Source organism: Gorilla gorilla, chromosome 5, assembly GCF_029281585.2.
Source record: "Gorilla gorilla gorilla isolate KB3781 chromosome 5, NHGRI_mGorGor1-v2.1_pri, whole genome shotgun sequence".
Lineage (NCBI taxonomy): Eukaryota > Metazoa > Chordata > Mammalia > Primates > Hominidae > Gorilla > Gorilla gorilla.
Genome location: NC_073229.2, coordinates 174,227,001 through 174,239,302, shown reverse-complemented (window position 1 = coordinate 174,239,302; position 12,302 = coordinate 174,227,001). Strand labels below are relative to the sequence as shown.

Sequence of the window (12,302 nt, the reverse complement as noted above, 5' to 3'; positions counted from 1 at the left end):
GAAACACAATTGATCATTTGATCACTGATCACCGTAGGCCACTAGGGCTTTCTTTTCTTTCTTTTTTTTCCCAGAAGTCATAAAGGGATATAGAATATACTTTATTCTATATATATTCTATATATTCCTCATGCTTTTAGTGGAGAGGCAAAGAAGGTCTGCTCCGGACTGGGAAGCAGCTGCGCCCTGGACGGAGAGGGGCGGGGACTCCTTGGCGCAGGCTGAAGGAGGGCAGGTGTCGCTGGCGGAGGCAGTGACGGGGGGACACAGCCGCCACTGAATATCCCTGTGCAAGTTTCTTCGCTTTCCTGTGCATCAGTGCTTACATTGGGGTAATAATAAATGGTGTGTTAAAAAATTAAATGAGGCGGTCAAGAAGGAACCGTGTCCTGGCCCGCGCGGAGCCCGGGGTGGAGGGTAAGGGTTGGCCAGAGGGGGCCGCTGTCAGGCCACGAGCCCGGGGCGGGACGAAGCGGAGCCACAGCAGGCATAGGCTCCCCGCTTCCCAGCCTGGGGTGGGGCGGGGAAGGGCGGGACGGGGCGGGATAGGGCGGAGCATCCCTCCAAACGTGGGCAGGCGTAGGCTCCCCTCGATCCCGGGGCGGGGCGGGACGGGACGGGACGGTGCCGAGCACACTCAATCACTAGCTGGCATGCGAGGGCCGAAGTGATTCATCCGCTGGTCTCCACATCGACCGCGCCTCGTGTCCCCGGCGCTCCTGGTCTACAATGGCAGCGGCCGCCAGCCCCGCGGTCCTTCCGCGCCTCGCGATTCTTCCGTACCTGCTATTCGACTGGTCCGGGACGGGGCGGGCCGGTGAGTTCGGGGATGGAGCCTAAGCGGGGCGGGGGCCAAACCTGGGGGGCTGTGGACTGCAGCGGGTTTCAGAGGAGGGAAGGCTTCTAGAAGGACCGGCGCGATCTCCCCGGACTGCCCCCACGCTCAGTTCCGATTCGCTGCTCTTTTTCGCCGGGTCCGCTTCCTGCGGCTGCTGCTTGCCCTGCAGGGCAGGAGGGGGGTCAAAGAAGGCGAAAAAAGAACCGCAGGAGGGTGGAGGGGCCAAAAAGCTGCAGAGGGCGAGGTGGGGAGGGGATCCCTGGTGCAAGCCCGCAGCCCCACTCGTCCTCGGGAAGGAGAAACCAGAGCCCCCGGAACCCGAGCTGGGGTCAAGACAGGGGTGACGCCAGCGTCATATAGAATAGTCACTAAGCAGACAGGAGTCAGCAAACCCTTTCTAGAAAGGAAAGGCTGAAGGCAGTTTGGTCTTCGCCTACCATGGGTTCTCTGTCTCTGTGTCAAGTCCTGTCCCTTTGTAGAGCAACAGCAGGCAATGGCAACCTGCAAATAAAAGAGAAACCTGAAATGGACCCTGTCCTAGGTTGCAGACTCCAGATGAGGGCACATGCAGTGTCCTGGCAATTGCTGCCCCATCCCCTAGGGTGTCATCTCTAAGTTGTGTAAGTTGAAGAGTCACAAGTGTGTCCTACCCTGCCTGTGGCTTCTGGGAGGTGTGGATGTGATGAATGTGAGGGGGAGTCCCATGGTTCGGGGCCTACTGCTCCCCTCCTTTGTTGCTGAGTAGCATTAACGGTCCCCAGGGGCCATTCAGGGACCCTCCCTGAAGCCTCAGGTGTGACCTGAGGGTGGGGGGGTGTAGCCATGTGGTGTCCTGGGGATCAGAGCCAACTGCTTGTGCAGCTTCTTGGTTCCCTGTGGCCCTGCTCCTGCCCATCCCAGGAGACCCACCTGTGTCTTCTCACTGTGGGGCCTATCTTCCTAATGACCTAAAGGGTGAGGAGCACACCCTGTGATGGGCAGTTCTGAGGCTGTGTGGTCACTGCCCTCCCATAGCTGGAGGCCCATCTCCACAGGGGCCCAGGACCACAGCAGGAGCCACTTTTAAATGAGGGGATTTCATTGCTGTGAGTGGCACAGCTTTGCTTCTGAGCACTAGGGGACCCTGTTGTGATTCTGTGGTTGGGAATAGCCATGAAATCCACATAGCACCTTTTCCAACCACACATGCCTCTGGGATCTTAGGGAGTCCAGGGTCAAATAGCTGTAGTGGCAGGTCCAGCCACACCCCTCATCACAGGGTGTGTATGGCTGCATCCCAGCTACAAGAGCAGAGTTCAGTAGTGACAGGGGAGGTCATATGACCAGCACAACCTATAATAGTTACTACATTAACTACAAACACTATCCATTCCCGGTAGAAATCCAGGAAATGTGAAATTACCGTTGAATGGGTCTATGAACCCAGCATATCCCTCTAAGCTGGACCTGACACAGATGTCCATCTGTTACTTTGCCCCAAATGCACCTCATGAGTAACAGGGGAGCAAGTTAATGCTTCACATCCCTGGGAAGAGCTCGGATCACACACTGTGTCCACTAGGAGTGTCTGAGTATTTGCTGTTTCATGGTGTACAGTTACCAGAGTGACTACCCATCTGGCTCTCTGGGGGAGGCTGAAGGAGTCATTGCAATTGCTGTGGGGTTGAAGGAGCCCACCAGGGGCTCTGGGCTCTCCTTCTAGCAATGGACTCTGGGTCTGAGATGTGGCTCAGTTCTTAAAGCTGGGCAAGGGAGCTCAGTTATTTCCCGGGGTGACAACTTTCAGCCTCCTGGTCATCCATCCTTGCATTTTGTCTTTGTGGTAATTATTTAAATCTAGTAGTATCCGGGTGGAGTCTCCATCTCTTTTGGATCTTGGACCCTTTTGTTCTATGAGCCATGGGCATAGCTTTGTAAGACTGAGATCCCCAGCTAGCATTGTGAGTTCTCTAATTATTTCCATCATTGCACCCTCCTTCCTGCTGACAGTTGACGGCCTCCACTTGAGATCTGTTATTTCAGGATTTTCCATTCCCATTACTACCGGGAGCCCATTTCAGGAAGAGCATCTCCTACCCCTGACCCTGGGCTTCAGCAACAGGCATCCCTGAGCTTCTTGACAGTCTGCTGCCTTCTCCTGGGGCCTTCTTTATATGCTAGGTAAACAGGAGTCTTCCAGGCTTCCCCTGAGCACAGAGGGTGAACATTGTTGTGGATTTTCATACTGCAGTCACTCTGGCATGGGCACTTCTCTTAGTCTTTTGTTCCTTCCTGTACAACCTGCCACGTAAGACCTGGGTTTTCTGTTTCATGCGGTGTGGGTCATTCCTTTTTCCAAGGTTCCAAGGGCAACCTACTAGCAGATGACCACATTCCAGGGAACTTACCATGTCTTGTTACCCATAATAAATGAACTCATCCTTATCCAATGTTGACTACATCGTACCCACTGCACCATGCTCCAACATCCTCAGGGTGCCCTCCCATACTCTCCCGACTCTTGCAGTCCACCTGGGCTGCTCCTGCAGATCCTGCCATCTAAGTCCTTCTTCCTGTAGTGGGCCTGCCACCTCCCTGGCAGGGTCCTGTGCTGATGGATGTGAGTATAGGCCTGGGCAGAGTGGGGAGATGGACATGTTAGCGACCCATGGTTCCTCCACAGGCAGAGACCACCGTCCAGGAAGAGAAATCCATGCTCTGCCAGCCCAGCCCTTCAGGAAACCCTCTTGCTGTCACAGTGTTTGGGGTCTTTCCCCCACCCCAACACTCTCTGGTGTTTTTTCTTTTTTTCCATAGACACTCACTCTCTCTGGTATAACTTCACCATCATTCATTTGCCCAGACATGGGCAACAGTGGTGTGAGGTCCAGAGCCAGGTGGATCAGAAGAATGTTCTCTCCTATGACTGTGGAAGTGACAAGGTCTTATCTATGGGTCACCTAGAAGAGCAGCTGGATGCCACAGATGCCTGGGGAAAACAACTGGAAATGCTGAGAGAGGTGGGGCAGAGGCTCAGACTGGAACTGGCTGACACTGAGCTGGAGGATTTCACACCTAGTGGTGAGTGAAAGAGACCAAGGACAGAAGGGAGCAGACTGTGGGCTCAGGGGCTGTGCTGTGTGTGGGGAGAAGAAATTAGACATGGGACCTCCATGAACCCCAGCAGCAAGGGCAGGACTTGGAGGAGACAACAGGACCAGATGAGAATCGTCTCAGCATAGGAGAATGTGGGACAGGGAAGAGAATTTGTAAAGACCAGGGCTGATCTCTTTCTGATTGGGGCAGGACCCCTCATGCTGCAGGCCAGAATGTCTTGTGAGTGTGAAGCCGATGGATGCATCCGTGGATCTTGGCAGTTCAGCTTCGATGGACAGAAGTTCCTCCTCTTTGACTCAAACAACAGAAAGTGGACAGTGGTTCACGCTGGAGCCAGGCGGATGAAAGAGAAGTGGGAGAAGGACAGCGGACTGACCACCTTCTTCAAGATGGTCTCAATGGGAGACTGCAAAAGCTGGCTTAGAGACTTCCTGATGCACAGGAAGAAGAGGCTGGAACCCACAGGTAACTGACAGGGGAGCACATTGGAGATGCCATCGAGTTACACCCTTGTCTGTCAGTGTCTGAGTATGGTGGGTGTGGGTGTATGGGTGTGAGTGGGTGTGAGTCTATGTGTGTGTGAGTGTGAGTGTGTGTTTGAGTGAGTGTAAGAACATGAACCCCTCATGGGGGCCTCCTCCTTGGGGTGCCTATGCTCTCCCTCCTGACTCCTCTTCCTCACTGCACTTGCTTTTGCTCCACTCACTGTGGATTTCTCACCAGCCTCGAAACTGTGGGCGTCATTGTGTTTCTAGACCTTTCTCCTTAGATTTTCCTCCTCCTAGGGATTACTTTTCCTTTCTTCTCCCTTGGTCTGTTTCTGGAAATCCATCAAAACCACCTCGAATGGCAGCCCCAAGACTCTCCTGTCCCGAGCCCTGGGGCATCACGTCCTCTTCCGCCACAGCAGGAGGGTGGGCTATGCTGTCACCTTGCTTCCCTCAGCAGCTGTGTGAGCTCCCTGAGGACAGGGGACACCCCCTCTCCCTTCGTACCCCCAGGACCTGTCACAGCGGCTGCCCCACAGCAGGGGAGACAAATCCTCTGCCTTCCAGGATGACCTGGGGTAGCAGGAGCTAAGGAGCCATCTCCTCAGATTTGGGACATGGACAAGAGTTGTCACTTTTGTGTTTCCCTTTCAGCACCACCCACCGTGGCCCCAGGCTTAGCTCAACCCAAAGCCATAGCCACCACCCTCAGTCCCTGGAGCTTCCTCATCATCCTCTGCTTCATCCTCCCTGGCATCTGAGGAGAGTCATTTAGAGTGACAGGTACTGTGGGCAAAACTGAGGGGAACGAGAGACAGATGGGTGAGGTGGGAGGAAGGGAAAGGAGAATTTCCAGAGCCCCACCTCTCCCCATGGCCGGGACCTTCTCGTTCTGACATGAGACAGGTGAATGAGACCTGGTGTCGCCTATTGGCAATGACCTGGGCAGCTCAACCTTGAGTTCTGATGGATTCTCACCGTCAGGGCCAGAGGGAAAGGGAGGGACCCATATCAAGGCTCAGGGCCTGTTGAGTTCAAGAGGGTTTAGACAGTTCAGGCCTATTTCACAGCAGGTTTCTATCTGGGAAGGGTAGTGGTGTGTGGCCTGCAGGCAGCAGGAACTCAGGCATGGGCAGTCTGCACAGTAGGAGAGGAGTAGCATGGCCACTTCACCAAGGATGTCAAGGGAAGGGGTGTCCCTGGGGGAGGCTAAGAAGAGAGAAACCTGGGGGAATCCCAGGACGAGGGGTCTGTGAGGGCCTTGGCCCACCCAGTTCCTAAGGCTGCATTCCCAGAGAGAGCACCTTGAGTCCCAGCAGTTAAGGTGGAAGGTGAAGAGTAGAGCGTGTCCAGGATGAGGTTAGGAAATGGCCGAGCCCCTTGGACCCATGGGATTCCTGGCTGGGCCCTGGGGTGATGCCACTGCCATTCTGCCTCATGCACACTCCAGATCCTGAGCCAGCTAATGGCCCTGCCTGGAGCAGAGTGGACTCAGATAGGGCAGCTGAGCTGCTGCTAGAGGTCCGTGGTCATCACTGAGCTTGGCCAGGAATGAATGGGGCGGGGCAGGGACAGTCCCATTCAGAGCTATGGGTGCAGCTCCCAGGGTGAGGAGAGGCTGAGAGCGAAGGAGAAAGAAGGTTTGCCTACAAACCCACCCAAGGCCAGGGAACATGGATCCAGAGACCTCTCTTTGGACAGGGCTCCCCCAGGTCCTCTAGACCCTTCTATGAAAAGGAGGAGCAGGCCCTGAGTGAGGGTGCAGACACCTCATTACCAGCCTCAGTTCTGAGCCCATATGGGCTGCAACAGGACCTGGGCTGCCTCTGTGGTGTGGTGAAGGAGGGTGGAGGTTGGGAAAGGCTGCACAGCCAGGGGTAGGGTTGGAGGGAAAAACATGTTCCTTATCTGGGGGAGAAGCTCCAAAATGGGGAGGGCCTGGGAGGGATCACCCAGGAGAACAGACCCAGGTTTTTCTCAGCCACTTAAACAAACACTTCATCTTTCCTCAAGGTAGAAGATGATATCAAGAAGCCTCTGTTAGCCTGGTCTGGGTCCTGCTCTCCCTTCAGGGAGGCCGCCTGTCTACTCACCACTGTGCCTTTCTGGAAAGCAGGAGTTCAAGCCTTAGCAAGCCCACAGGCCCCCAGCAGATGATGAGGACATTTTCGACTCAACATCTCAGGCCACTCATTACCTTCGCTCATGATCCCAGCAGCCATTTTTCTTAACACCTTCTGCCACTTTCTCTCGGTGCTAATGGATGGAATTCCTGCACAAGTTTTAACTGAACAAGAAATCCCAGCAAAAGGCATTTTCTTTCTACTTCTTTGATTGTGGAAAAGCAGACACTTCTCTGAAGCATGACCTTATTCTTCGAAATGGTATTGCTAGTAAAATAGCATGCTGGACTTCAGACCTCAGGGATCCTTTCCATGCACTGACCAAGAATTGTATTAATCCTTTTTATCATTATAGTTTTTTTACATTTTCTCATTCTGTCAACCATATTGGAGTGAAGTGGCATAGTCATCACTCACTGTAATCTCCAGCTCCTGGGCTCAAGTGATCCTCTAGACTCAGCCTCTAGAGTAGCTGGGACTACAGGCGCATGCCACCATGCCTGGCAAATTGTTTTATATTTAGGTAGAGATTGGGTCTTCCTATGTTGCGCAGGTAATAAAACTGTGAAAATCCTGGAATATAAGCTAAGAAATACCAATGTGGACATAGGGCCTGGCAAAGATTTCATGAACAAGACACTAAAAACAATTGTAACAAAAACAAAAATTGACAAATGGGACCTCATTAAACTAAAGAGCTTCTTCACAGAAAAAGAAACTAGCAACACAGTAAACAGACAGCCTGTAGAATGGGGAAACTATTTGCGAACTCTGCATCTGACAAAGGTCCAATATCCAGAATCTACAAAGTACTTAAACAATTCGACAAGAAGAAAAAACCCAATTAAAAAATGTGCAAAGACATGAACAGACACTTTTCAAAAGAAGACATACAAGTGGCCAACAAACATGAAAAAATGCTCAGTATCACTAATCATCAGATAAGTGCAAATCAAAACTGCAATGAGTTACCATCTCTTACCAGTCACAAAGTCAGAGATGGTGGTGAGGCTGCAGAGCAAAAGAAACAGACACTGTTGGTGGGAAAGCAAACTTGTTCAGCCGCTGTGGAAAGCAGTTTGGAGATTTCTCCAAGAACTTAAAAATAGAACTACCATTCAATCCCGCAATCCCACTACTCAGGATATATCCACAGGAAAATAATTCATTTTATCAAAAAGACAACTGCACCAATATGTTCATTACAGTGCTATTCTCACTAGCAAGGACACAGAATCAATCTAAGTGCCCAGCAACAGTGAATTGAATGAAAAAAATGTGGTACATAAACACCATGGAAATCTATGCAGCCACGAAACACAGCAAAATCATGTCCTTTTCAGCAACATGGATGGAACTAGAGGCTATTATCCTAAGCAACCTAATGTAAGAACAGAAAACCACATACTGCATGTTCCCATTGGAAAGTGGCAGCTACACATTGAATTCACATGAACCACAGGCACTGGAGATCACTAGACAGGTGAGACAGGAGGGGCACCTGGGCTGAAAAACCACCTGTTGGGTACCATGCTTACTGTTTGAGTGATGAGATCATTGGGACACCAAGCCTCAGCCTCCCAAAATCTACCCATGTAACAAACCTGTATGTGTACCCTTTAATCTATAATAAAGGTTAAAATTAAAGATTCGTAAGTAAAATAAAATGACATAGAGCCCTCCAAAAAATGGGGTTAACTGACTGGAACGAGAGAACTTTGCACTATGAACGCTAACCCAGATCAAAAACTAAACTCTAGTCGTTTAAAATAATCATAAGTTGTATATGATGATAATTGTATAAAAGTTATACGTGAAAGTGCCAAACCCTAAAATTAAACACTGTATAATGAAATTATACAAGATTTCCATTTCCATCTTGTTCTTTATACCCTTACTTTTTTTTTTTTTTTTGCCAGTTTCAAGTGACATTTTTTGTGTTTATCCTCAGGAAATCCTTGCTGTCAGCCTTCTTCTACACCCACCCCCTCCTTTTCCACTGTCCACATCAGCTCTTCCTCTGGTCTGGGACTGTGGCATTCTTGGCACTGAAGGCACAAGAGCTACATTCAGCCTCAGGAGAGAGGAGGACACAGGGCAGGTTGTGGAGGTGGTGTCACCATTGGAGGGGAACCTAACGGCTTAGGCCCTTTATCACAGATGGCTGTGTTTCTCCACCAGGTTAGCTACAACCAAGCCAACCTTGCCCCTTTCCTCATTGTTTTTTTTCTAATTCTTCCCAACTCATACTTGAAAATTTATATTCTTCCTCCTAATATTTCTTTGTACTTCTTGTCTGCACAATATATCCTGATTTATTGTGCCCAGAAAACAGTGGACTCACCATGTCCGTGACAGCTGCAAGGCCACAGTCTCACTCACTGAAGGGGCACGCTGGGCTTGGAGCCCCTCAAAAGCCCCTGCCCCAGAGAACTCTATTTAACTAGTCTGGGACTCACTGGAAAAGCCCCATTCATTGGGTTTGTCATTGTTTGACCTGCTGAGGTCTCTCTCTAGGGGAAAAGCCAGATCCTCAGACCACTGGCTAAAAGCAATCATTCCAACTATACAACCTCACCGTTTGCATGTGGGACAAACAAGAGGCTAGTGGGGGAAATTGAGAGAAAGATTTGGGGAATGAGATGTGCATAGGGGCCGGCACGTGCCCAGGAAGTACCTGAGAAGGCCACATCTCTGACCTTTGGCTGACCTGGAGGTTGTGTGCAGGCAGGAAGTGGAGCTGCAGTGGTGACATCAGCTGCCCGCCTGAGTGCGGCAGGGGCAGGAGTGCACCACACACACAAAGCCCTCCGCACAGGGGAGAGCCTCGCCGGCTCAAGGCATTGATGCAAACCTCTGTCCAACCTCACCTAACTGAGCAGAGACTTCAGGGTCCACCTGTGACAGGGAACACAGATGTTATAAGATCCATCCAGGAAAGTCACTAAACAAGCAGCAGCAACACACCTTGAAGAGAGGGGACATCTGATTCCCAGAGCTGCCACGTTGTATTCTTGTAAACATTCCGTTTCATCTCAAAAAACCACAAGAGGTGCAAAGAAGCAGGGAAGGATCCCCAGACACGAACAAGAAACCAGCCCTTGGAACTGTCCCCAAGAAAGCCCAACCATTGGCCTTAGTGAGTTACTCACTGTCACTCCGAGGCAATGGCAGTCAAGGGGAGACTGTGCGGAGGAGGCTGTCCAGCTTCCTCATTTCCATGGAAGACTCAACAGATGTGGTGCTAGAGACTGAATGTCTATATCCCCCCAAACCTAATCCCCAATGTGTACTAGGAGGGTGAAGTTTGATAGGTCATTAGGTTTTGAGAGAAAAGCTTTCAAGAATGGTGTTGGAGGGCCAGGCATGGTGGGGTCATACCTGTAATCCCAACATTTTGAGAGCCTGAGACGGGAAGATCACTTGAGGTCAGGAGTTCAAGACCAGCTTGGCCAACAAGGTGAAACCCTGTTTTTGCTAAAAATACAAAAATTAGCCATGGTGTGGTGGCAGGCACCTGTAATCCCAGCTACTCGGTAGGCCAAGGCAGGAGAATCACTTGAACCCAGGAGGTGGAGGTTGCAGTGAGGCAAGATCGCGCCATTGCACTCCAACCTGGGCAACAAGAGGGAAACTTTGTCAAGGAAGGAAAGGGAAGGGAATGGGAAAGGGAAAGGGAAACTGAAAGGGAAGGGAAGGGAAAAGGAAGGAAGTTAGGAAAAAAAGGAAGGAAGGAAGGAAAAGGATATAAAAGGAAGGAAAAGAAAGAGAAAGAAAAGAAAAAAGAAAACATGGAAGTAAATCCTTGTGACGCTAGGTTTGGCTAAGGCTGCTTAAGTACTGTATGCCAAAGCACTAGTGATGAAAGAAAAATAGTTTAATTTGACTTATTCCAATGGTAAAACTTCTGTGCTTATAAAAGAATGCCATTTAGAAAGTGAAAAGACAGCTTACAGCATGGAGAAAAAATGTGCAAATTATATATCTGGTAAGGGACTGGTATCCTGAATCTATAAAGCACTCTTACAACTCAATATTGTAAAGATAAATAATGCAATATAAATATGTGGAAAGGATTTGAATGGACATTTCTCCAGAGAAGTATACATTGGTCACTAAGCCCATGAAAAGAGGCTCAATACTAACAGCCATGAGGGAAACGTAAATCACACCCACAAGGAGATGCCACCTCACACCCAGTAGGAAGGCTGTCATCATAATCACAGTGAGGACATGGAGAGACTGGATCCTTCACCCCTTCCAGGGGCAGAGCGAAGAGAGATGGAGTCGGGGTGGAGGGTGGGCGAGAGTATGGTCTGCGGGGCTGTGATGGTGAATACTAGGTGTCCAGTGTGGATGGTCACCATACCATGGACTGCCAGCGGGGCTAGAGGAGAGCAGGTGGGAGAGGGTGGGGTGACTCTGCGGGTGGAGCTCTCTGGCTTCTCTTTACCTTCCCTGAGAGTTCTTGCGTCCTTCCTCCTTGGACATCAGACTCCGGGTTCTTTGGCCTTCGGGCTCTGGGACTTGCACCAGCAGTTTCCGACTTTCGGGGTCTCTGGGACCTTTGGCAGGGGCTGAAGGCTGCCCTGTGGGCTTTTCTGGTTTTGAGGCTTTCTGACTTGCACTGGCCTCTGCTGGCATGTCTCCTCCCCAGCTTGCAGACGGTCTACCATTGGACTTTGTCTTGAAATCGTGTGCACCAATTTTCCCTAATAAATTCCCGTTCATATATATACCTATATCCCATTGGGGCCATCCCTCTGGAGAACCCTGACTAACTGGGGGTGGGAGGTTGTCCCTGTGTCACCGTTTCCCCATTTTCGGGGCGTGGGTTTCTTCTGGTTCTCGTGCCACCTGTTTCTCCTTCCCTTTTTCCCGTCCTCTCTCTGAACGTGCTTTTCCACACGTTCTGGGCTCAGGACGTCCAACCTGGAAGGGGCCTCAGCCCAGCGGAAGAACCAGGGACCCTGTACTGCAGGCGACGGGGTGGGGAAGGGGACGACTAGAAGCTCCTGGCCCGACCCGTGGACCGTAAGGACCAAGTGGATCACGGGCGCCACCCACCAGCACCCTCAAAGCAAGCAGGAGGGGGGTCCGCGTGGGAGCCGCTCTGTTGGAGCCCCAAGGACCCCAGCTGGAAGGTGACGTCTCCGCAGGAGCCAGGTGTAAAGTCCTCCCAGCCCCCCGCACCAGGCTGTGGGAGGAAACCAGCAGTCACCTCTGATTTCCCCTCATCTCAAGCCCCAAGAAAAAAAACTTATCCCTGCCGCGATGGGCTAGTCCTCCCACGTCTTCCAAAGGCGTTTCTGCCCGCAGTGACCCGCCCGGGGCCAGTCCCTCCCGGTAGGACATCCGCGGCAGCCGGGCGCCCCCTGTGAGGCATCAGGCTAGTGGGGGCCCCAGCCTAGTAGTTCATCTACCTGAAGAGATAAAAGATCTTTACAGGAGAACTACAAAACACTGCTAAAAAAGAAAAAAAAAATCAGACACAACACAAATGAATGGAAAAGAATATTTCATGCTCATGGGTTGGAAGAATCAATATAGCTAAAATGGCCATACTTCCCCAAACAATGTATAGATGCAAAGGTATCACTATCAAAATACCAATATTGTTTTTCACAGAATTAAAACAATCTATTCTAAAATTTATTTGGAACCAAAAGGAAAAAAAAAAGTTCAAGCTGTCAAAACAATCCTGAGCAAAAAGGACATGTGGAGCTCGCACGGTTCCAACCCTCAGCCTAAAGTCAA

At 50.8% G+C, this 12,302-nt stretch overlaps 1 protein-coding gene across 6 annotated transcripts; it reads left to right on the top strand.

Moving 5' to 3' along the window:
- The first annotated feature begins 202 nt into the window (after nt 1-202).
- On the top strand, nt 203-8,410 carry ULBP3 (UL16 binding protein 3). 6 transcript variants are annotated; one of them, XM_004044823.4, is made up of 6 exons: nt 203-332; nt 649-817; nt 3,635-3,898; nt 4,124-4,399; nt 5,077-5,205; nt 6,436-8,410. In XM_004044823.4, exons 2-5 carry the CDS (start codon nt 730-732, stop codon nt 5,181-5,183), a joined length of 735 nt encoding a protein of 244 aa, XP_004044871.1. In that variant the 5' UTR covers nt 203-332; nt 649-729; the 3' UTR covers nt 5,184-5,205; nt 6,436-8,410. The 6 variants fall into 6 exon arrangements, with proteins under 6 accessions (XP_004044871.1, XP_055246816.1, XP_055246817.1 ...); XM_055390841.2 differs by having other exon boundaries at nt 220-345; XM_055390842.2 differs by having other exon boundaries at nt 229-332; nt 6,440-8,410.
- The last annotated feature ends 3,892 nt before the right edge of the window (nt 8,411-12,302 follow it).

What these genes read in the sequence shown, in the direction of transcription:
- ULBP3 (XM_055390841.2), top strand. An exon ending in GTCCGGGACGGGGCGGGCCG is followed by an intron (nt 818 to 3,634) that starts GTGAGTTCGGGG and finishes TTTTTTCCATAG; the next exon opens with ACACTCACTCTCTCTGGTAT. An exon ending in GGAGGATTTCACACCTAGTG is followed by an intron (nt 3,899 to 4,123) that starts GTGAGTGAAAGA and finishes TGATTGGGGCAG; the next exon opens with GACCCCTCATGCTGCAGGCC.